Source organism: Neodiprion virginianus, chromosome 5 (assembly GCF_021901495.1).
Source record: "Neodiprion virginianus isolate iyNeoVirg1 chromosome 5, iyNeoVirg1.1, whole genome shotgun sequence".
In the NCBI taxonomy this organism is placed as follows: domain Eukaryota; kingdom Metazoa; phylum Arthropoda; class Insecta; order Hymenoptera; family Diprionidae; genus Neodiprion; species Neodiprion virginianus.
Genome location: NC_060881.1, coordinates 34,635,984 through 34,659,642, shown reverse-complemented (window position 1 = coordinate 34,659,642; position 23,659 = coordinate 34,635,984). Strand labels below are relative to the sequence as shown.

General features: G+C 39.9%; 3 protein-coding genes across 3 annotated transcripts; 1 reads left to right on the top strand and 2 right to left on the bottom strand.

The window, feature by feature from the left end:
- The first annotated feature begins 108 nt into the window (after positions 1-108).
- Positions 109-7,091, top strand: LOC124306269 (ubiquitin carboxyl-terminal hydrolase calypso). The gene is made up of 8 exons (XM_046766778.1): positions 109-334; positions 579-793; positions 931-1,691; positions 2,288-2,421; positions 5,089-5,193; positions 5,903-6,219; positions 6,300-6,448; positions 6,531-7,091. The coding sequence occupies exons 1-8, from the start codon at positions 277-279 to the stop codon at positions 6,607-6,609; spliced, it is 1,818 nt and encodes a 605-aa protein (XP_046622734.1). The 5' UTR covers positions 109-276; the 3' UTR covers positions 6,610-7,091.
- On the bottom strand, positions 2,420-4,441 carry LOC124306270 (uncharacterized). Its single transcript, XM_046766779.1, has 2 exons — positions 4,142-4,441; positions 2,420-3,767 (listed from the first exon to the last, which is right to left on the bottom strand). The coding sequence occupies exons 1-2, from the start codon at positions 4,313-4,315 to the stop codon at positions 2,442-2,444; spliced, it is 1,500 nt and encodes a 499-aa protein (XP_046622735.1). The 5' UTR covers positions 4,316-4,441; the 3' UTR covers positions 2,420-2,441.
- A 400-nt stretch (positions 7,092-7,491) lies between the features above and the next one.
- On the bottom strand, positions 7,492-22,582 carry LOC124306271 (mediator of RNA polymerase II transcription subunit 12-like). The gene is made up of 2 exons (XM_046766780.1): positions 21,760-22,582; positions 7,492-13,584 (listed from the first exon to the last, which is right to left on the bottom strand). The coding sequence occupies exon 2, from the start codon at positions 13,562-13,564 to the stop codon at positions 12,209-12,211; it is 1,356 nt and encodes a 451-aa protein (XP_046622736.1). The 5' UTR covers positions 13,565-13,584; positions 21,760-22,582; the 3' UTR covers positions 7,492-12,208.
- Positions 22,583-23,659: the final 1,077 nt, after the last annotated feature.

The following is a 23,659-nucleotide window of genomic DNA, read 5'->3' as shown; positions in this document are numbered from 1 at the left end:
CATTTGAGTTCGCCACTCTTTTAACAGCATTGAAAAAACCCCGCAGCCGTCGCGGCGCCTGGCGCCGGCGCATCTCGGCTCGATGGCGTCAACGAGCGCCATTTTGTTCAGCTCATTTCATTCGGATTCATTGACAGTTGGAAGTATGTGCGTGATGTTTATGGATTTTAAAAAATATGCAAGGCGCGCCGGATTGCATCGTATTCAAATAATTATTAGTAACTCGATACCGAGCTTATTGCTTTGCTAAATAGATGGACTACTCAAAAGACAATAATGCCGGTCGACATAAACCGCCTGACAGAAGGCTGGTTGGAGTTGGAGAGCGATCCAGGTGCGCAATAAGCAATCAAACGTTCCAGCATCCGGGTCCGAGATAAGAGCGCGTAGATCGCTACAATTCAAATATTTGAATTGTGATTCGAAACTGTGTTCTCACTCGGTTGCATTATAAAAAACTAACTAAATGGCATAGAAAACAGAAATAAGTTTTTCATCGTTTACAGAATAAAGATTACCTCATGTGTATTAACTATCTTATTTTTTTCGTTTGCTTATGTGAATAACTTTTCCATCAGGCCTTTTCACTTTGCTCCTTGAAGACTTTGGTGTGAAAGGTGTCCAAGTGGAAGAAATATATGATCTACAAAAGTCACTCGAGGGTCCGATCTACGGTTTCATATTTTTATTCCGTTGGATTGAAGAGCGCAGATCAAGGCGCAAGGTTGTCGAACAGGATGAGAGTTTCGTAAAGGACGAAGATATAGTCAATAACATATTTTTTGCACAACAGGTATGTAAATAATGTACGTTTACAACTTACACTTGGACAAATTGAACAATTGAAACAAAATTTATGATTTACTCGCCTGAATCGGTAGCAACTGCAATACACAATATATTTGAAAACTTTTCTTACCTATTTTCCAGGTTGTTCCGAACAGCTGTGCGACTCATGCTCTTCTATCGGTCTTATTGAACTGCCCCTCGATCCATCTGGGCACAACTTTGTCACGGTTGAAAATCCACACCTCCGGCATGTGTCCGGAGAACAAAGGATGGGCGATTGGTAATACGCCAGAGCTGGCCTGTGCCCACAACTCCCACGCAATGCCCCAGGCCAAGAGACGCCAGGACAAAAACACAGGTGTATCAACTGGCAGATTCACTGGAGAAGCTTTCCATTTCGTCAGTTACGTACCGATCAATGGCAGGCTCTTTGAACTAGATGGTCTGAAACCATATCCCATGGACCATGGCCCTTGGGGAGAGCATGAGGAATGGACAGAGCAATTTAGGCGTGTGATTACCGACAGACTGGGGATGGCGACGGGTGAACAGCTCCAGGATATCAGGTTCAATTTAATGGCTGTAGTGCCTGATCGGAGACTGGCGATATCTCATAAACTGACAATGTTGAAGACCAACAGACAAATTGTTCTGGAGGCTTTACAACAGCTAGTGAAGTTGAGTCATTCTGAAAGCGCATCTGATAAAGCTGGTATACAGGGTGAAAGAGGAGACAGGAAGGAAAAAAGTGAGAAAATTACCGAGGATGAACACACTATTGCCAAAATTGATGGAGATGGGGCCCTTTCCATTCCCACTATTAGTGTCGAACAGTGCGATGCTGTAAATAACGGCGGCGAAAACTCGGCCGCGAGCACCAGCACAGTGAAAAACGAGACAAGGTAATAAGAAACTAATAACAACTCGTGTCAATAGTTTGCCGAGTCCAGCTTTCCTATCGTAGATACTGGAGGTTCAAACTACGAAGTTTTGTTTTGGATTAACCCAAGAAACAATTAAATGAATCAATGAAAAGAAAAACAAAACGATACACTCGTGAGTATAATTTCGTCCGGAAATATCACCGCTTTACGATTGACGATCAGTTTCTTAAACTAGGTATTTACAAAATTCGCCCGTACTTTATTGAACTGAATACGTAATCAAAACATACGTTCACGCTGAATATGCGGTTTGCATATTTATTAGTTCAAAGATGCACACATACATTTACTTATAGCCCGTGAAGCTTACAGTTTGGTAGAATCGGTCTCACATGCCTTGAACGAGACATTCAACTATATAAATGTGATGTTGAATAGGACGGGTCGCAAGCAATGTTCTGAATTTCAGCACACGAGTTCATTCACATAAGATTCAAATTTCTCAAAGAGTGGTATTTTTTCGAATTTGGAAGCATTGGCGCAACCTTATGTTGCGAGATAATAAATTGTTCCCGCCTTTTCTTACATGGATATAAGCGAATGATACTTTTCAGCGGCATGGAGAAAGTCGTAATGTGTGCTTTAGATTACGCGACGCCTCTAAGAATACAGACATCTCCAGCCCACAGTTCGTCCAGTACAGATACGTCGTCGGAAATCGGTTCGGCGTTCAACTCTCCAACTCAAGGTAAGTGGAAGTGACGACAATTAAATAGCCTCGCATCGTTTCCTAGTCGTACAGACATTTTTCTGCTGACAAAATATCAAACTATTGGGACACACCATCCGACGGTATTCAATGTCCGTTGATTTCTTCTTGTCAGAGTAACAGAGGTAGTAATGATTCTCGGACGACGGATCCCCGTGCTTTCCGATCGTCTGGCACGGATTCCCATCCGAGACTTTTTCCAGACTGTTCGTAGTCTTAGGTCTCGTAGTAGTAGCCGATATCCTGAGCGACGTCTTGCCAGAGTCTCCCAGACACAACGCGTATTCGTTAGTTTCGCAGAGTCGTTTGTACTGGTTGAAAGCGGTATTTTTGGGACAAGAGAATTGACGGATTTTCGCAGTATCCGGGTCACAACGGTAATACTTGGTGCAATCGGTAGAATTTGGCAATCTCACGCCACTCGTGCACGGAATCAATTCCACAGTCTCAGTCGTTAGCATATGAGCTATACGCTTGTATTTACTTATAGTGAAGTACTGTCGATTTTCTAAACTGTCACTAACCACGACTATATTGTCAGCAGCTTGAGGTCCGTTCAACACCACATCCAAGGAATCAACGGTAGTCGATTCCTCCTGATCACGCAAGTCCGTTGTCTCTGGCTCTTTCGTTCCAGCATCGCTTGGTAGACCGGCAGCTTTATCGTTCTGCAATTGAGATTTAAGGATGTAATTCTTGATCAACAAATTTAGTATAGCCGAGTCTCGATTGCTATTCGGAAATCTCTCGGCGTTGGTATTATAGCCATTGCTGGTATAGTGTGCCGGCGGGTTAGCAATCGTGCTTTTTACAGCCGAAGTCGTCGCGATTGCCGGTTGTCTGTCCAGAGGAACGCCCACGGCTTGATAGGCTATCAACCGTTCGATTAATTGAGTCAAACGCTGCAAGTGATTCTGAAGTTGTCCGCCATTTGCGTTCGAAGGTGTAGCCAGGGCCTGCTGGCCGTTTACGAAGTGATACAGGTAGTTGTCCTCGCTGTGTTTTATCGCTATCGGCAATCCGATGTTCTGAATTGTGCTGTCGATTTGGTTCGAGTAGGTATTCGGTGGCGTTGCTTCGATCAGAGGGTAGGGCGTCACCGTTGGCTGGACACTGTCACCCTTCTCAGAGTATTTGTCCGTATTGTCGAGAGACTCGCCATACTTCGAAACACCGTCCTCGGCATACTCCAGATAACTCGTCTGCGTCGAGTCAATAAGGTTGGGAATTTGTTGCGTCGTTGTTTCCGGTGATTCCGTAGAGAGGATGTCACAAGTCCACGAATCTCCCGGCAGGACGCACATTCTTAGGTACGGTTGAAAAACCTGAGATCGAATCAACGATTGAATAAGTTTCACGAGGTTAAAGTTAGTAACGTTATCGTAACGAAACATTGGGGAAAAATTTACTATTTCCTTAATTTTACAATGATTTTTAAGGAATTAGATTTCGAAGTATGAGTGTATTTTGTTTCAATACGGTTTACTGAATCTCACAATCAAACAATTGCAAAATCTCGAAATAACGGTTTTTCCCCAGCATTGATCGTCATGATAACGTTACCAACTTCAACATGATTAGATTTTTGCACTTTCAGGTGCTCTTGTGTAGCGTCAGATATAAATAAAAAAAGAATTGACTGTCGCGTTGTAGGGTCACATGACTCTTGGTAATGCTAGATAATTGCGACAAAACTCACCAAACCATTCGTGCACTTAGCCGGAGCCCAAACGTATCCTCCGCCGGGTAGATTGATGCAATTGTAAAAGATTGTGCAGCTCGTTGGATGCGGTTTCTTCGGTTCTGGACATCGCGACGTTGACCCGATGTCCAGGAGGGCCAGAAAAATTGAACATATCTCAATACCGCGCATGGTCTTTACTCAGAGGTTTTGGTCTCACTAAGAACTTTCTTGCACTTCGAAATCTTCTTATACGTGTTTAACACATTCTCGCACAATTAGAACAGTCCTATTGACACTACTCCTGACTTCTCCTTTGTCGGGTACAGTTAGATGAACTTGTTTCACTCCCAGCGTATTACATCCTCAACTAACGTGGTGCAGAGTGAGCTATTTCCCGAATATTTTTCAACGCCATTCGAATGGCCGTTTTTTAAAATCTGGATTATTACAAAAAATTATGCACATGCCTTTGAAAATTTCGGAAAACACAGGAACACATCATTTTTATATGAGATGTATAGAAATTTTTATATGGGTATAGAGATTGGTAACAGTTGTTTTTCGTGAAATGAGTGATCGTGTTAGCAAAAAACTTCACTTCAACTTTCTTCTGAAATTTTGGAACACCCGGTCGAAATTTCTGTTTATGTAACGTGTGGTCATATACACTGTAGACATAACTGTCCAAATCACATCTACTAATTGTATACCTATATATCAACTCGAAATACGGCCAGTGGGTATTGAGAACAGTTATAGTTGCGGTTTTCTTGAAAGATAATCATGCGTGCCACTTCTTGACTAACCCGAAGATGACATTTGTCAGCATCATTTTGTAACTTGTGAGCAGAAGAATGGATAATTATGTTGATTAGAATGTGGAATTATCGTCAAAATTCTCAAAGAAACACTGATTTCACTGATTTCAAAAGAATACCACTAAAATTCATTAACATTTACAGCTTGGGGTTGGAACTCTGGTCAAAGTAGTCCGACATCGACAAAAGACTTCAAAAAATTTGTTGTCATTCGCGTGGCGGGGGATGAAAAACACGAAACAGGCTTGAGTAAGATTATTAAGTATAATTTTTCCTTCATCCGTATCTCGCGACAACTCTAAAAATAACACAGGTCTGCAACGAAATCCTCCTTCAAAAAAAAAAAAAAAAAAAACAAATATTACAGATGAGAAGGTTTTAATGTGCCAAATCTGTATCTGCTTACCAGTTTTTGCTGTCACGTATATATTACATGATATGATTTTTTTTTTTTATTGTTGAAAATTCAGAATTTGTTGAGTTTTGTTTTTGCATTTACACTACTTTAACCTATTTAAATAGTATCTGTACATATAAAACCAGTTCTAAATGATAAAAAGAGAATTTGAAGGAGAAATTGGAAAGTGAAGATTCGTTGCGAAACTCCAATCTATGATCCAATCTATGATGAAAATAAAGAAAACTACTAAATAACTAGACTTATACTCGTAGATAGATCTTCTGACGATTTTAATGTTTAAACTTTTCTGGTTAAAATTCGTAACCAAAAATAGCTTTTTATTTAAACAAAAGAACATTACATGAACAGCATACGTGGTACATATTTTTTATTACCATATTTCGATTCAAGAGCATCAAATCTATTACATACCTATAATTAGACATAATAACGACGAGAAAAAAAAGTTCATTATTTTGCAGACCAATGTAATAATTGTGTAATTGTAAAGCCTATCAATGTGTTAATAATCGTTTTCATACCCACCGCCTTTGACAGGTCGCTCGTTGGGTAATATAAACATAAACGGCAAGAGGCTAGTGTCCGACAGTGGTCATCTGCACAAAAAAGTTTGCCTCTCTGGAGAGGTGCGAATACCGCACGCTCGGGTTAAAACGAGTAACGGTGACACGGTAACGGAGGAAAAGAAGGTTGAGAAAATGGATTCAAAATTGTGCTCGAAATATCCGGAACTATTCGAGCCGCACACCTTCGCCCCGAAGGACCTTCTCGCGTTACTGAAGAACCTGGAGCACGAGATAAGCATATGCGAGAACAGTTTAAAAGACGAGAACGACAAGAGAAACAAATACAAAGTGAGTCGGTTTTCGGTAGACTTGGCAAAAAGGAAAAATATGGAAATGTCGGTTCTTATTCTATCGGTGTTGTTTCACAGATCGACGACTGCAGGCGGACTCACAACTATGATGAGTTCATTTGCACCTTCCTATCTATGCTAGCGCAGCAAGGGAAACTCGCGGAATTGGTCCAGCAGCATCTGTCTTTGAAAAAACATACTTCTGTACCAGTCAGCCGCGTTCACAGGTAAGACACTCGTTTGTTCCGACAGATTTTACGTTCATTTGGTTTTCTCAATTATTTCGTGATGTTGATGTCATGCTTGCAGGTCAGCAAAGAAAACGGACTCGAGACCGAATTCTTCGCGACGACGCCGAGGCAGGACCAAATGCAAGAAGCGTAAATAAGTTTGTTGTTACAATTTCTAGGTCTACGAATGAAATAATGATCACGATATTAATATTATCGTTTTAGCATAATCTTAATCACATTTACCGCGTGATAGAAATAATGAATTGTATATGCATTAATACAATCTTTCACATTAAGTTATTTAAACAATTTTAAATAAACATGTTTGACCACTTTCATTATTACTGCTGGCATTAAACTGATGAAACCAATGTACAATCTTTGGATCTACAATCTAGTAACACGGCATATTACAATAGTGCAAATATCGATTTATGCATAGACGCACACGTATACTGAGACAATTTCGAAAATATCCGCAATTCGTTGTCTCTGCCATGCGGAAATTCGTACTTCTGTAATACTCGTATTATAATTATCGCATCTGATTCAGTATAATATGTATACAAGTCTACTTGTAATAATTGCATAAGTATGCAGTGTATGTAATATAATAATAAATAATACAAATTGAGTCCAACTGTCTCCTTTCATTTATGCTCCATTCCCAAATTTGATCGTTTTTAAATATCTGGTAGGCAGCGCCACTACGTGACGTTTTTGATTTAACACAATGCGATCATTCGCATATCAATAAGTAACAGATACTGTATTAAACAACTTGACAACAGAAGTGAAATGCCTAAGCTAATTGTGGAACTTTGATTACGCAATATCGGTGTGGAATAAATTAAAATCATTTCTTACAGATTCTTTGCTCCTTTCTGAAGTAGTAAACGAAAAACCGGGGAAAAAAAGAAGGGTATGGTGAGACTTCGACCGCTCAAATGTTTCCCACTTTGGTTTACTCCAGTTGCACGATAAAAAAAGTTCGACAAGGACACGAATGTTTTTGGCAAAAATGAGTAAAACCTCTCTTAAACATATTCCTATTACTAGGCACATTTATTCACCAGTCGACGCCCTAATCCAATGTATGGTGTGTGTAGTGTATACATGTGTTGACGTGTTCATATATACATATGCTCCTTAGATATGTTTTTATATTATACATACTTATTAGATATTATATATAATTATACAGTACGTACTCAGGCAATATTTGTCGCTTCTTCGCAATAAAAAGCTATCGATCATGTTGCGCACCTTTCCTGAGTAAATATCTGCCACTAACTTTCAAATATTCTGCTCTAGTTAAAAAATACTAGTTAGAAAAATTTCATCAAATTTGCATAAAAATGTAGATATGTATCTATCTACATGTCTATATGTATATGCTACACGGGTGATGAAATACATCGCGGCATGTTTTGAAATTGTTTTTTCTCACTTTGGGGTTACCGAACTTACAACACACAGAGCAGTTTTCTTCTTTCCTTTTTCTACATTTCTTTCCTATTAACTTGCCACCCTCAGAATTATATTTTTGTTTTTCTCGAACCTGTGCTGCATATTTGATCAAGATTATACATAAATATATCTATATACACTCGTCGTTTTTCACGAACAATAGAAAAGAAATAGAAAAAAAACCAAAAAAAAAAACAGTGAATGATAACGTTTAACCAATAAATAATTAGAATCTAATGTGTATAATAATTGATAAATCGCGTTCGATAGGGTTTCACCGAGACGTAATTTGTATATAACAAATCACACACTTAAGGCATATCAAGATCAAATATTACGGTACGTTGCATATTTGTTGCATATAAACATAATATAATAAACATACGAAAAAATTTCAAAACTTTACCATGATCGTTGTATTATTATAATGCACAAAGTATACATATATCACTTTTATATCTAGTCGACATAGCACTTCTATCAATATTTTTTCCACGGTGTTATTTATTTAAAAATTTTTTTAAAGTTTTTTTTTAGTTTTTTACTTTCTCATATAATAATTCTCCTTACCTCACAAGTCATATAAATATTATTTATATTTATACTATATATGTATGTATAATATGTATGCATACTGAACTACACTATATTTTGTATGTATCATATATTTATACATATAATAAAAGTAGCAAACGATATAAAAACAATGACAGATAGAATAGGAAAACTTCAGTCCTGTATACCTGCGTACGATATATGCATAATATTTTCATCTTTTCAACACCAATATTTATAAACAGTCTTGCATTGGGCTTACAGAGGATCAATCAATTGTTATTTTCATAAATTATCACCATCAGAATTATCTTCATTATAGTAAAAATTGATTATTTTTATATCACGTTAGCTGTGGCTCTGGCTGCGGCTAGAATTTCATGTGTCTGTCATATTCTTATCTACGGTCCTAATGATATAGCTACGTACAAGTTCAAACGCCCCGCCTCTCCCCTCTTGCCAAGACAAAAACAACAACAAAAACATCCTCGACACAAAATATATTCTCGCAATTACGTGTAGAAACAATTGCACTTCAAATTTCACACTCATATTATTTTATATAACACAATACGAGAAATCTTAGTTGAGTATTGTTACTAAATGGGGTGCAATTTTAACTGTTATTATGATTATTCTCTTGCTGTTTAATGATTTCTTACAATATTATAATATTTATATAAAATTATAGACAGTATGGTCGTTTGTTTGAGTGTGTGTATTTGTGTATTGCGTGTAAGTTTTTCTTTAAATAGTATACAATTTTACACATACAGTTAATATAATAAATAATTTCTGGTTACGTCTACAATATTAGTGTTTTTCTTAACATACAATATAATATGATATAACAATACATATGTATATATAAATGTACAAACATATGCATGCATACAACGGTAATGATGCTATAGCGTTGTTGTTATTATTGTTATCACTATTATTAATATTACTCTTATTACTGGTAATAGATAAACTTTTATATAGTTACACTGTGTATACCCTATTGTATAACGTACGATTTCATGGGCCAGATATTCTTCCGCGTCAAAGTTACTTTTTGCACCACATTTTTGTGATTATTTTTTATTTTTTCATTTTTTTTTAAAATACGGCGAACGATTGTTAATTTATTTACACATTCCCTTAGAAACGCATAATGGAATCGAATGAAACTTTATAACGCGACGAAGCAATGCTCGACCCATGTAATTATATCCGTACTAATTTCAAATATACTTCATGTCTCTCAAATCTCTCCTAGTTTATATGTAATAGTTTAGAATAGTTTCAAATGATTCTGTTTATGTACGTTTAACTTTTATCTTTCCTTGTTTTACTCAAGTTTGTTATGTCTCGTTTGCGGCCTAGATTCGGATGATAGATTATAGCCACATTTCGGTGCCCCTCCTCTATCTCCTTTTCGCACATCCATGTAAATATAAACGATGTCCAATTTTTTGTTACCAATTCCTTTCTTTTACTCAACTCTTATTATATACGTGATATCCAAAAATACATTGATGTTCGCATTCGAAAAATATATGACTTAAATATATAATGTTTGTGTATTGTACGTAGACATATTTATGGATATATTCATTATATACACATACTTATATATTTATATGAATCTGTATAATTTCGTAAAAGTGATGTAAATAGAGACAGAATCGTCGATGGTCATTTATATTGATGAACATATCGAACGTTTTTTTTTCTCGTCCATTTTGATCGATCGACAGACATTGTTATTGTTAAATCCGAAAGCAATTGTATATATTATTTTAATAACATCATCCAGTTATGCGATTTTCAACGCCTCATGAAAAGCAATTCATGCTAAGATGTGGTAAGTACAGAATTTAGTTGGATTATCGAAATCGAAGATCTTCGTAAATATTAAACTGTTTCAAGTGAAACATTACACACCATGGCGCCAGCAATTATCCAAATAAGGATTATTTTTTTTTAATTCCTTCCTAAATACCGCAAGTGAAGGCAAGAACAAGTGTTTCTTCTCTAGAAATGATAATAATAATAAAGATAATAAAAATAACAACAAAAGTGATAACAGTAATAGTAACAATAATATTAACAATACTGGATAATTGGGTACTGAAGAAGATCTTCGATTCCGCAAGTCTCAATCGGTTTCAAAACAATTCAGAAACCAGAAGAAAATTGAAAATTAGGCGGCGAAGGAGTCGAGGATAGAAAACTACGGACAGAAGTATAAAATATATAGTGACAAAAAGCGAATCGAAATGAGTGAGTACTGTCAACAAACGTTGCGTTGTATACAGTGGTGATATTTGTAAAATTGCGAATTCCCTCGACTTTCATTGCATCACGAATAATATAAATATATATAGTCGGTAAGAATATGATGATATTTGATTAATAAATAGCAATCATTGTTTTAGAAATATCGTGGTGGCGATGGTTGCATCGATACGCGTAGTATAAATCCGATTACACCTATACTGCATTCAGAGAGATAGGATTTCACGGATTGAAAGTAGCTAGCGATGCTTTATAATTATACCGATAATAATATTAGTAGTAATAGTAGTAATAGTAGTAGTGTAGTAATAGTAATAGTATAGTAGCAGTAGCAGTAGCAGTAGCAGTCGTGGTGGTTTAGTGTAGTAATAACATCAGGTGTACACAATGGTGGCGAAAAATATTATATCATTATTATTAACATTATCATATTATTATCAGAATCGTCATTAAAATTCATATTGTGATTGTTATCATCATTATTTGTTTACGCATATTGGTCTAGCGGTCTCTCCATAACGTAACACAAATCGTATATATATATATATATGTATACAGTATACACACATATATCTGCATATTGTTGTTCTTCAACAGCTATAAAACGTCCACCCTGAAATCCTCAACGCCAGGGCGAAACTTTAGAAACCATCCGTAGACTTTCCGCTCCACTAGTTATTCGTATCCATCTCAAATTTTTGTCGATATCGATGCAAGTACGCGAGAAAAGAAACGCTTCGAAAGTTATTATTCAATATACTCAATCACATGGAATACTGTTGATACTTGCAGTATGCTTGTTTGTTTCTTTTCTTGGTAACTTTTTTCGTTATCCACTACCTGAATATTCTCTCAGTCATCGCCAAGTCTGCTAGTCTGCTACAAGTTCAAGTTTGAGAATTTCGTTGTTTCCAAGATAAATACGGTCAAAGCAATAAAGAAATCGTTTGCAAGCGTGATTACAATGACTGATGTGCAATGCATAGGACCGTACAGATGTATCAATAGATCGAATAAAATTCAATAATAGAAGGCTTGAAATCGTAAATTCGTATTTTATCAAAGTATATATGAAAAATCTTAGTTATATGTATATATATATTTTTTCGATATAACGATATTCTCGCAGAAGTTACAGAATTTGAAAAACTTGGATACGGGGCACGATTTGAAGAGATATGGGGAGCGGTACCGTAATAAATTGAGGTCCGAAGGGACAGAAGAGGACGGGATGTGATTAATCCATTACCCCGTGTAAATCCGGCTTTTACAATCATTTTCGACTCGTACGAAAGAGTCGTGGGTAAAAACGGAACCGGGCGGTAATACGTCGTTTGTAAATATACATTGATGTCTGTCCGTTCATCGGGTAATCGGTATATATCCATACAGAATCATCACGCGTGATATTTCCAACATTGGAAATACGTGCACCGTAATATTTCACTGTGCCGCAGTGATAGGAACCTGCGCTGCCTGCTGTTGGTGCTGCTGCTGCTGCTGTTGTTGTTGTTGTTGTTGTTGCTGCTGCTGTTGCTGCTGCTGCGGCTGCTGTTGTTGTTGTTGTTGGGGTTGCTGTTGCAGTTGCTGTTGCAGTTGCTGTTGCTGCTGTTGGGCATCTCCAGACTTGCTCAGACGGAGTATCAACTGTAACGAGGCGACCTCTGACGCTAAACGATCGAGCCTCGACTTGACTTCGTGCTCGGTCTCGGGAACGGGGGCAAGATTTCCAGGACCGGGCCACTCGGCCCCGAGGGATATCCCGGAGTCTCTCTCGTCGCTGGATCCCTCGTTGTCCCAGGGCGGGGAGGCTCGTGGGCCGGGTTCCTGCTTTATACCCTGCAAGGCGAGGAGAGCGCTAGCGGCGTCCTTGTCGCCGATCCTCGACTTGTGTCTGAGCTTGTGTGGCAGGCTGTTATTAACAGTTGTCTGAGCGGCGGTAACCTGGGGTCCGCCCTCGTCGCCGCTGCCCGATGAGACCTCGAAGGGTGACTGGGTCCTGCGACCCCTTGACAAGTTGAGGGCGCTCGTCGTGTCGAAATGCATCGCCGGATGGCTGTAGGTGTACTGGAAACTGTCGGTCTCGGGGTAGGCCGTCGTTTCCGGGACGTATAGCTGAGCAGGTGACCTGGGAGACCTCGCGCCGCTGACGGGTTGGTGGATTACCGATGTGGGAACAGGGCTCGGAGACCTGGCGTATAAGATAGCGGCGGTCGGCGGGAGTTTGGGTCGTTTGACGAGCGGTGGTTCGGTCGGTAAAGCAGCGAGCACGTGCTCGGCGCTTATCTCCGACTCGCCGCATATACCGTATTTGTCGCGTATCGCTTCAAGCTGGGCCTTCAGAATGTGGTTCTCTTTGCTAAGCTCCATCACCCGCTGTTCCAGCACCATGTCATTGAAACGGCGTTTCTCCCGCGACCTCTTGGCGGCCTCGTTGTTCCTCCGACGCCTGTCCCAGTAGCTGTCGTCTTTCTTATTGTCGGGTATGAACTCCCGTTGTTTCCTCTGGGAGAAGAGCTCCTTCCTGAGGTCGAAGTTCGGCCCGTATGTATCCGGATGACTTTGGCTCTCGGTGTCGCTGTGAGAGTGCTGCGACGTGCTTTGCGCCCCGTGATGACTCTGGTGACCGGGATGGGCCGGGTGAGTCAGGGGCGGCATAGGGCCGTGATGTCCCCCCGTGTGAGGTCCTCCGTGACCTGCGTGAGCCATACTGTGTCCTCCCGGCATATTTAAATTCAGGCAAGCGGTTTCACCGTTGATGGGCGATCCATTTTGACGGGCGACAAATTCTGCTACCATAATTTGTCTTCTTATAACATCTGTAACAGAAATTACGTAATATACAGTTTGACTCGACATTAAACAAATTAAATTTCAATTCAATCAATGTTTCACACTTCGTTGCTAATAACAATATTATACGCACGGTATACAATTTGTGACGGTATAATATAAGGCTGTCTTGAACAGGTGTTTCTTTTATTTTCAAGGCTGTTCTCGTTCTCAAGGAACGAACACATAAAACGAGAAAAAAGAAGAGAGCGAAAGAGAATGATAAGTACTAGATAACCTGGGACGCGATAACGTTCCGGCAAACCGTGATCCTTGGACGTGAAAATGCAGTCAATACTTAATTAGTTATTTTATTTTTTTCCTTTTTCTTCTTTTTGATGAACGCACGTATATATACTTATCGACGCTACTGTACGTGACTGAAGCATCCTATAAAAAAAAAACAGAAAAAAAACAAACTTGCGCGATGATTACAAAACGGAATTATCCGAGGTGAGTATTAAATACATACTTGTACATTCCAAGGATTGTCGTCAATGTTGCGTTTATACATGTACCAATGATAGCTGATCTATCAGTATATGTATAAACCTATGTATTCAATATATTGAAGCCAAGTACACAATGGTTAACTTATGCTGCAGCCAGGAACAAGGAACTAACATTGTATTCGACCTAGAGAAAATAACCTCCGCTAACCAGCGACTCAGACTCGCGGAGAATTGCGGCATGATCGTTTCGTTGTCACCTTGTCAACTCATTGACTTATACGTACCACCTGTATAACAAGTGTAATGTGTGATCATGACAATTTTCAATTGAAAAACTGTCCTCGCGACGACGCGATCCGGCGTATGAATATGTGTAAAGGTATATATATTTAGTTATGACGAATTAGACAACCCCTGGAAATCACATGAAAAGCCATTATTCAACAACATTTCTGAAAATCATAAAAACGTCCGTGTTATTAGACGTACAGTAAATACGTCGGACATAAATTTCAAGTGTCCAGATTTCGGTTTCGAATTGAAAAAAGCAAATCATGCTCAAGTTTCGTAAGTTGTGTATATATACTTAGATACTCGTGATCACCCTGATTGTACATTGTGTGCACACGCAACTATTTATTGCGCAATAGACGAAATCGCAGCAGAGTCCTGATCAGCCTGTAAGTACGTGTTCGGTGTCGTCTGAACGTGTTAACAAAATGAATCGGGTGCCTCGAATTCTGAATGACGCGATGCAACAGTTTTAGTCTTCTACTTGGCTACGAAGTAGCAATAGATAAATAATTGTCACCCTGCCAACTGTACAACCAATGATAATGACGCCAGGAGTAAAAAAAAAAAATGTATATATATATATATAAGAAAGCCAAAAAATTGTTACTAGCCAAACCTATTAACAGCGAGGCGTATTTAATGTATATTCCGAACGGTCCTCGATACTTGGTGCTCGTTGAGTGACCAACCGCCGTTCGACGCGTTCGAAAATTGAAATTCAAAATCTGCCCGCTCCAACCGTAACGCTTATCACGGTGGCTATCGCGTCACTCGGCCGATCGGTGTCTGTCTGCAAATCTAATCGTAAGCCCCAGTGCACCGTCTATAACTTTAACCACATAAGATCCATTTGTAGCCGGTAACCAAGCTTAACCTGGACTAGAAACGGAGAGAGAGGGAGAGAAGGATGGCTTTTATCTTGCGGCTTTGTCGGATTACGCAACCTGCTGCAAGGTTGTGCCCCGTTCTACGGCCACGTGCTCGCAGTCGTTACAACCGCGTTTTAGGTACAAGTTGGCTCGTTTCTCGACAGGCGTCTCTGCTCGGCGTGCCGTGGCAGCGCGTCGATGACCTAGGTAGTCGATTCGCTATTATTTCCGGTTGTCAAATATTCCCGGAATTTTATTAAGCAATTGAGAATTCCCCGCTTGGGAATGCCTGTGTATGTATAATGTACGCATACATATAAATATGTATGTATAGCACACACACATGTAAGACCGGGTGAATCATTCGTGGAATAAATCACTGGATCCGTGTTCGGGCTCATGCACGCGTTATGTTGTTAGAACGGCCAACTACGTTCCGCTTGTTATATTAAATTTCCATCCGACGAATCTAAACGCTACACGTCATTCCCTCAGTGTTCGAGGGTCCCAGAATTACCAAAAGGACGAGGAAAGTCGGTCCGACCGCGCTCCAAATAGAAACATGCTACATACACAATTCTGCGAATACATTAGCGATGGTCATGCAATAATATGCTTGCGTACGGTACAGCCGAGCTGTTTGGCGTTACGCAGTCCCTGAATGATGAAATATTGTGATATTAGTCAGAGGTTAATAGCTATAGATAATTGTGTAGTTATCAGCCGCGGCTTCTGACTATCCTGCTGCGTGTAAATTCCTCTTTTATACACATATACGTATGTGAATACATTGGCACAAGGAAATCCTAATAAAGTCACGCGACGTGATTAAATTTTAATTCAATTCTATCATTCATAATTTTTCCCCTTGTTGTTTTCTCTTCCTCAAATTTTGCAGCAAAATAAACACTAGGCATATTTTTTTTTTTACTTCGAAAATCGTGCAATGTTGAAAAATACTCAGAAGAAACATCGAGAGGTTTATGCAGGAAAAAACTATCGATATTTCGGATCGAAAAACAAGATGGTAGTTTTCCTCCAGGAATTACGTAATTCGTGCCACCAGAGTCTTATAATATATCAGAACTATCTATCCGAGTAACTGTCACGTGTTGGACCGTATAATCTCCGGCTATGCCTAGGTTCACTGTTCACGCAACGAAACGCGTCGCGTCGCGTCGCGTCGCATTCCATCTCCTTGCCCCGCCACCTCGCTTGCCAGAAGCCTATCTTACTACAGCGCGTATAAAGTGTAGGCATCTATTCAGGTATAACGGAAAAAAAAAATTTACCTAATTTATTACGCAAGATAAGTACAGCTACGTAACTTACACAGAGTAACTGTTAATTCTGTTCCTCATTGTCACAGCTACTGCTCGATCTACTATTTGTAAGCGTGTGTTTGCGTGTTTCAACAAATTATATCATCGATGGTGATTTGTTTTGCGTGAAATGATTATTTCGATTCAATCTTATTCTCATCATTTTTTCTTATTCGTGTATGTACTGCAACAGCATAATGGGTATTTCCTCCGCGTGATGTCACGATAAGAACACGTTTGAAAAATAAACGATAAAAAAAGAAATGAGAGAAAAAGACAACATAGTACCGACGACGTTGTTGACCAATATCTACTGCACGAAACACATGAATTATAAATCTATGCCCGAGTAGTGGTTTATGAAAGTTTGGGATAAAACGGAACGTGAATCGTCGCCGTAGTATGAGATAAGCGGTTATGTTATTCAACATACTGCGATATAATATTAAGTGGCCTGGTTGCAGGGGCATTATCGATGTGAAGTGTGTATTTTATTCGTTTAAATTTTCCCTACTCCTCCTCCTCCTTCACCATTTCGCTCTCTTTATCTAGTCCCGTCGCAGCAGCTGAGCTATGCCCGATTAATCCCGGTGCCGAGTATACTATTAGTAGGTATGTATGTACTAAGCATAGCCGTTGGTAATGTTGGGACGAAAGGAAGGGGGTGAAGCGATCATCTCCGTGTTGCGCCGGCACGTGTTACCCTGGTAATATTGCGCAACGATTATTATTATTACCTATTATACATGTATACACGTGTCATCGCAACTACGCAGTGATACAATGTAACGGTATAACAGCACAAGATTGCTTAAAATTGTGTAAGATAATACATATGATCCATATTATCTCGACCTATAATCATGATTTTGTATAAATATATATTTATATAAAATGCGTATTGATAGCAGTTCAAACTATCCCCGCTATCTTCTTTTCTTTCTCTTCTCAATCTGTCGCGTAATCATAGTACGTATAGACGCCGCAAGCTTTGATTATCAAACACTGTAGATAAACCTCGCCATACGAATACACGCGATACAAACATCGGTAGGTGTAAGTATGTATAGTAATATTCATTAGTGTCTTAACTTTCCGGTTACCTTGTTTTCTGTCCAAAACAAAATGCGAGTTCGATTCAGATCGGTAATAAAACATGTAGTAAGCTAAACGAACGTTGTTTTCAAGCTGATACATCTAGGCACTACGAAATTTTAATATATACCTACTTTGTTGTTTCAAAAAAAAAAAACGGGAATCTTGTGTACGAAATAGAAGTGGTGTACGTATATCAGTTGCGAATAAGTACGTCAAACTACAACGTAGTAACTAACACGGCGGCTGGTTTTACCGCGTTAAACATGTACATAAGGGATTTTAGCAGCCGTCAGTGACAGAATTATCAATCCCGTTGGGTGTACACAGTTGATTTGATAATTAAATGGATGGGTGGCATCCGGGTTACAGATGGATGGAACAATCACATCTTCGTATTAATATAAACCGCGCATAAATGAATGAATGGATGAAGAAACTCGCCACGACCTATGCACAAAGAGTCAACAATAAAAGGACAAGAAAAAAAAAAGATAGAAAGAAAAAGTAAAACATCAACTAATTGTATGTGCACGTATTTTTAGAGAAGTTGTTTTGCAGGATTGCACAAGTTTTGTAAAACAGACCTATAAATCAGTGGTCAATTCGTTACGTATTTATTGCGTATTGGACGAACGAGCGTGATTCGCTCTCATACACCGAGATTGAGCAAACAGGAAATCGATTAGACGAGGGACACGTGCTCCGCAAATGTTATCAGCTTTTCTATTAAAACGATTGACATACATAAATAGATATAAACGAGTATGAGCCAAAGAGTCGTGCATCACGGTTACGAGAATAACAAAAAAAAGAAAAGACATCAGGGTAGGGAATCGACGCAAAAGTGTTCGATGGCTTGTAGGTACAAGTAACGCGTTGAACAATGTTCCTGACCGCACCGACCCATCGATGTATCGATCGATTTACCAATCCATCGTGTACCCTATGCAACTCTCGAATGTAGAGAGATACTTGGAAAGTTAGATGGACGGAAATGATAGCGAGCCTCCGTATGTGTGTCACAAAGCACCGTTACCCGCCGACCAGCGCGCGCATATCATTTGCACGATAATATACCCACGCCTATAGTACTTTTTGACATCATTACATCACTACTATTATCACTATCCCGTGTCGATAATCTGTCGTCTATCTATGCAAGAGTTCTCGTTTCCACGTATTTTTTCTTCGTTCGCTCGTAATACTCTATCTTAGTCAAGTGATGTTAAAGCTCAAGTGAGAACCGTACGCAATAAATTATTGGATCCATGCATAGACTTATAGAGGTAGACTGCGCGTTCTGTGCACCGAGCTGAAGCTGTAATTAGAAAGAGAGAGCAACAGCTGGAGCCGGATCTCTCTGTTGCACGATCGAAAAAGTCGGGAGCAGCCGCCGGGCGGGGAGGTATACTTTTACGAGTCTGTGTGTTTCCCCCGTCAAGTTACCGATCAGAGTGAGAGATCCGACTGCGGCTGTTGTTCTCTCTTTCCAGTTACGGCTTCAGCTCGTTGCACAGGACCGCGCGCAGTCCATCTTTGTAAGTCGTCTGTGGGTCCGTGCTCGTCAAATAATGCGGCAGGTATAGAACGCGATGCGGAGAACGCGGAACATTTCTAAGAGCGTTAAAATTCTTCTGTGTATGTAGTTATCGCATCAAGTTATCGCAATGCCGTAGTATGAAATTATCACGTCACGAGTGCATACGCACGTCGCGTAAGTAAAGCGTTAAACTTACGCGTATGTAAAGAGATTAGTGTTTTAAGCGGTAGTATATATAAGTATAGTAGTAGTGGATAGTCGTCAAACATGATACACCACGTGCGCGCGTGATTGCGATGTTCGTAGCACGAAGAGTAAATTAGGCCGTGGCCTACTTTGCGTCCTCTCTTATGTAGCTGTATGTGTCGTGCACACAGCGTATACATGTAACGCCTATAATACCGGACCAGAGGAGAGCGTCAAGTAGGCAGAGTTTCGACCCTGAACGAGAAGGAGGCTCTCCTTTTCCTACCTCTTGCCACTTATTTTCTCTTGCATTGTTCGAGTTTTTTTTTCTTGTTTTTTCCCATTATCACTGTATTACTTTTTACTACTTGTTACAGTTTTCTTTTCGGTGTAACTGGTGATTACTCTTTGTTAACGATACCGAGTTAGATAATATCAGCGTACACGCACCCTCTGTTTATCAATACTTTATACGTGATATTTATTCATTCTTTCTACACCCTCGCAATGAGCTGCAGGTAATCAGATAGATACGCAATAATCGCGGGTTTTTTTCTAGGTTCTAAAATATACGCGCACTACGATAGACACGTGCTACTTTTAGCAGTCAAATTGATAATACAGATATCAGATTACCATGTAATCTATAACCGGGCGACAATAAATATGACGGAACAATACGTAATGCGTAAGTATGTAGTGGTAGTGTTGGTAGTGTTACAGCAGTAGGCACGCAGGCAGGTAGCGACAGCGCAGATGTAAAAGCTGCAAAAATATTTGCGAGGACCGACGAAACTAGGTCAACGTTGATTATTGTTATTATCATTATTATTACTGTTGTTTGTGCTATTTCAACTATTATTAACTACTGCGACATTCGATGTACCTATCTGACGATAAGTTATTTTGTGTTGCTCCATTTTTTTTGTGTCTTTTTTTCTCGCAATTCTCTCTCCGCAAAACATTTCTTATCATCGCTCAAGGCGGAATGAAATAACAACGTGTGATCCACTTGTAGCAAATAAGCGTCGCGTGCATACATCGATAGTGTCAAGGTGCGTATGGTGACAGTGTGGATAAGTGTTTGTCAAATTCTTCAGGTTCAGTTGAAACAGATGGAATCTATGTTGCAAAGTTACAGATTTCTGAACCTATATATGTAACAATATAATACGATGTCGCGATTTGTTGCATAAGTGCGATATAAATATAAATATGGAAATCATATTGCGGATCGTTGTGAAAATTCAGGTCAACGCCCGATTATTATTAGTTATGCGTATAAATTGTTGAGATAAATTTTTTTTCTTTTTTAATTAAAAACGTGTTGCTGCTTTTCGATACACACCCCAGACCCCGTGGGTGTTGTTATCTTACTGTGATAAACACGTCAATCATCGACACATCACGGTCCATATGCATACAACAATATTGATCGCAGAGCTTTTTTTTGTGCTAAATCGCGCAAGGGATTAACGAACCTATTCCTAACGGCCGATATACCGCAATGAATTGTATTACCGATATGTTGCGCCGTTAATAAAACATTCCTCCTCAACACGCGCTTACTCATCGCATCGGTATACGTGCAGTATGCGTCTGTCATTATCAATTTGTAGCTTCAGCACAAAGGCAACCATCATCGAGACTCCAAGAATGGCCAAACACTGCAATATGCACTCATAACGTCACTGCGTAACAATGTTATGTATATCGACGAGGAAGAGATAGATGACACCGCATGAAGTAATAGTGACAGATCTTTCTCCACGCGTTTATATATTTTTATTTACAAGTTTGGAATAATTTTTATTTTATTTTGCTTCTTGCGGGTTGTACCTGACGAAATAACTTGGAAACATTGCGATATGTTTTTCTTGTAGATCCGATGAGTAAACATTATTTCAACTGTCTGACTCAAGATTTAATGAAGAATTTTAAATCCAGCATTGTGTCATAACAAGATAAGTGTGACAAAATTAAATGCGGCGGGTGAGTATGAATGCATTGTAAGTTACAGGTAGAGTGGGACTTACGAAATTGTAATTAATTATTATTTCAATGTCACTGTCGGTGTAAACGAGGCGCGCTGCTCATAACGTTACTCAATACATCGCTATTTGCATATGATTAAATCGGGTTTATTTTTGCCCATGTACCAATTGCATAATCTGTTAGTTTTTTCGGTGGCCTGCAGACGCGTGCCTTTCTTTCTTCCTCGCTTTCTTCTTGTTTCAAATCTCTTTACCTTTGTTGCTTTGTGTTTATGACAATACAAATGTCGTACGTGACGGTAAAAAAATCTCAGAGATAACACCGTGTTGTCACAGTTAGACGTCACAAGAAAAAAAGAAGAAGAAGAGGAGGAGGAGGAGACGAAAATTTTGAACTGAGTACTTACCAATTTTGAAAGGTTTTTTTGTCGTTGTCCTTCTGGTTATGGTTGTCGTTTTTAAGTCCAATAAAAAAGAATGACAACTCGCTGTGTTGTTCACTTGTATTAAAACGTTTTCAAGTCAATCCTCACAGCGGATATAAATCGGATGTGTTAAAAACGTAGTTAAATATAATAAAAATAACACTTTCACACACAATTGCTTTCCAATATTTCAGTACCTATTGCCGTATTGTTTGTAAACTGTTGTAAAGTGCGCGCAGATCGTTGATATGGACGGACACTGAAGACCACGTGTGTTCATATCCCTCGTAGCGTCTCGCGAAGACTGACGGTTGATGAAACTCAATATTAAAACTTGGCTAAGGTGGTTAAAACGTTCCAATGTGCCAATTGTCTTCCTCCCCGAGTATAACTGTCAGTGCCAATCACAGTGATATACGACAAGTGTAAGTTCGCCGAAAAGTTGAAAACGGTGTAACTTCCAACTATTACGCAGTGTTTACGTATGTTTACAAGGTAAAAAATAAATTTTAAAATATTCGATTAAAACCGTACGCGTAGTAACGACGACGTCACGAACATTGACTCTGTCACTTTCGTAGAAAAATATTAAACAAGTAGCGCCGTCGTATTTGACTAAATTCCTGTTTCAAGCGATAACGAATTGTGCCTTGAGTAAACGGTTTTCAACGTCACGCATCCACGACCTCAAATAACACGTGCGAACGGCTCGATACCGCGATCAGAACTGACTCCGCCAAGCCGCCTCGAAGTAGGTACGAGACTCAGTCGCGAGTTCGGTCTGCCGCTGCTGCTGCTGCTGCCAATGTCGCCCGCCACCTCCCGGCTCTTTCGTTTAGGCGTCGAGTAGTAGAGGCGGGGGGGAGGGAGAAGGAGGAGGACGAGGGTGAGGGCGACGCGGCTGGCTCACCGTCGTCGTTCCTCCTGTACGCCGTGTCGCCCTCCGGAGGTGTGTGTGTGTGTGTGTGTGGGAGGAGGGGGCCTTACTCTTCTCGCGACGATGCCTGGAGAGGGAGACGAGAGCCGAGAAGCCGACGTCGCGCGAAGCACCGCGTCGCGTCTCGTCGACGCACCGTACGGGGGAAGTTTATGTTCAGGATCAACCTTTCTCTCATTTTCTATCTCGTTCTCGCTATCCGGTCGCTGTCTCCCCGCGTTCTAGAGTCAGTCACATAATCCTACACCCATTTGTGTTTACTGCGTTTCTTAGCGTCCCTCAATACCCCGCCCGCGCAGCTTCAGCGTCTGACAAGCGAAGGGTCTGATCGATTGGGGTAGGTTATTTAGGTCTAGGTTTTCGGTCTGAGAGCTGGCTTCTAGATGATTCTCGGAGGACGGGGTTAGAACTTTCCATCTTCGTGTGGATATTACCGAACATTCTTACTCGTGTGTACGTGTATTAATCTTCTCTTGGAAATCGGGCCGTGTTCGATTAGCGATAAAGCAGCATTCCAGAAAACGATATTTCTAACACTCGAAAATTCCCGTTTGCGGCTTTTACTTTGTGATTGGCATTCCAATTTCTACATATTGGGAGGCTCGCAGCACCAAAATATATTCTCTCAGACTATCCGGTGGAGGTCTGCAGGAAAGTATTGCCGTGTGCAAAAATTTATTCACTTGAGACTATAGGGCTTTTCGCCTTCGCAACATTTTCCGCACTATTACGAAATATGAAATTGATAGAAAGTTTTAGCCAATCAAACTGGTTTCTCATTTCGGATGCACAAAGACGGCTGCCGATCTATTTCTGGCTTCCGAAGTGCACATAACAGGAGCGTCAAGAGCAATGATTCGGTATTATTTGCTCATTGTTATGATTTTTCGGCGAATATTCCACTTTCATCAGCTTCAGGCTTTAAGGTGGACCTTACTGCGCACG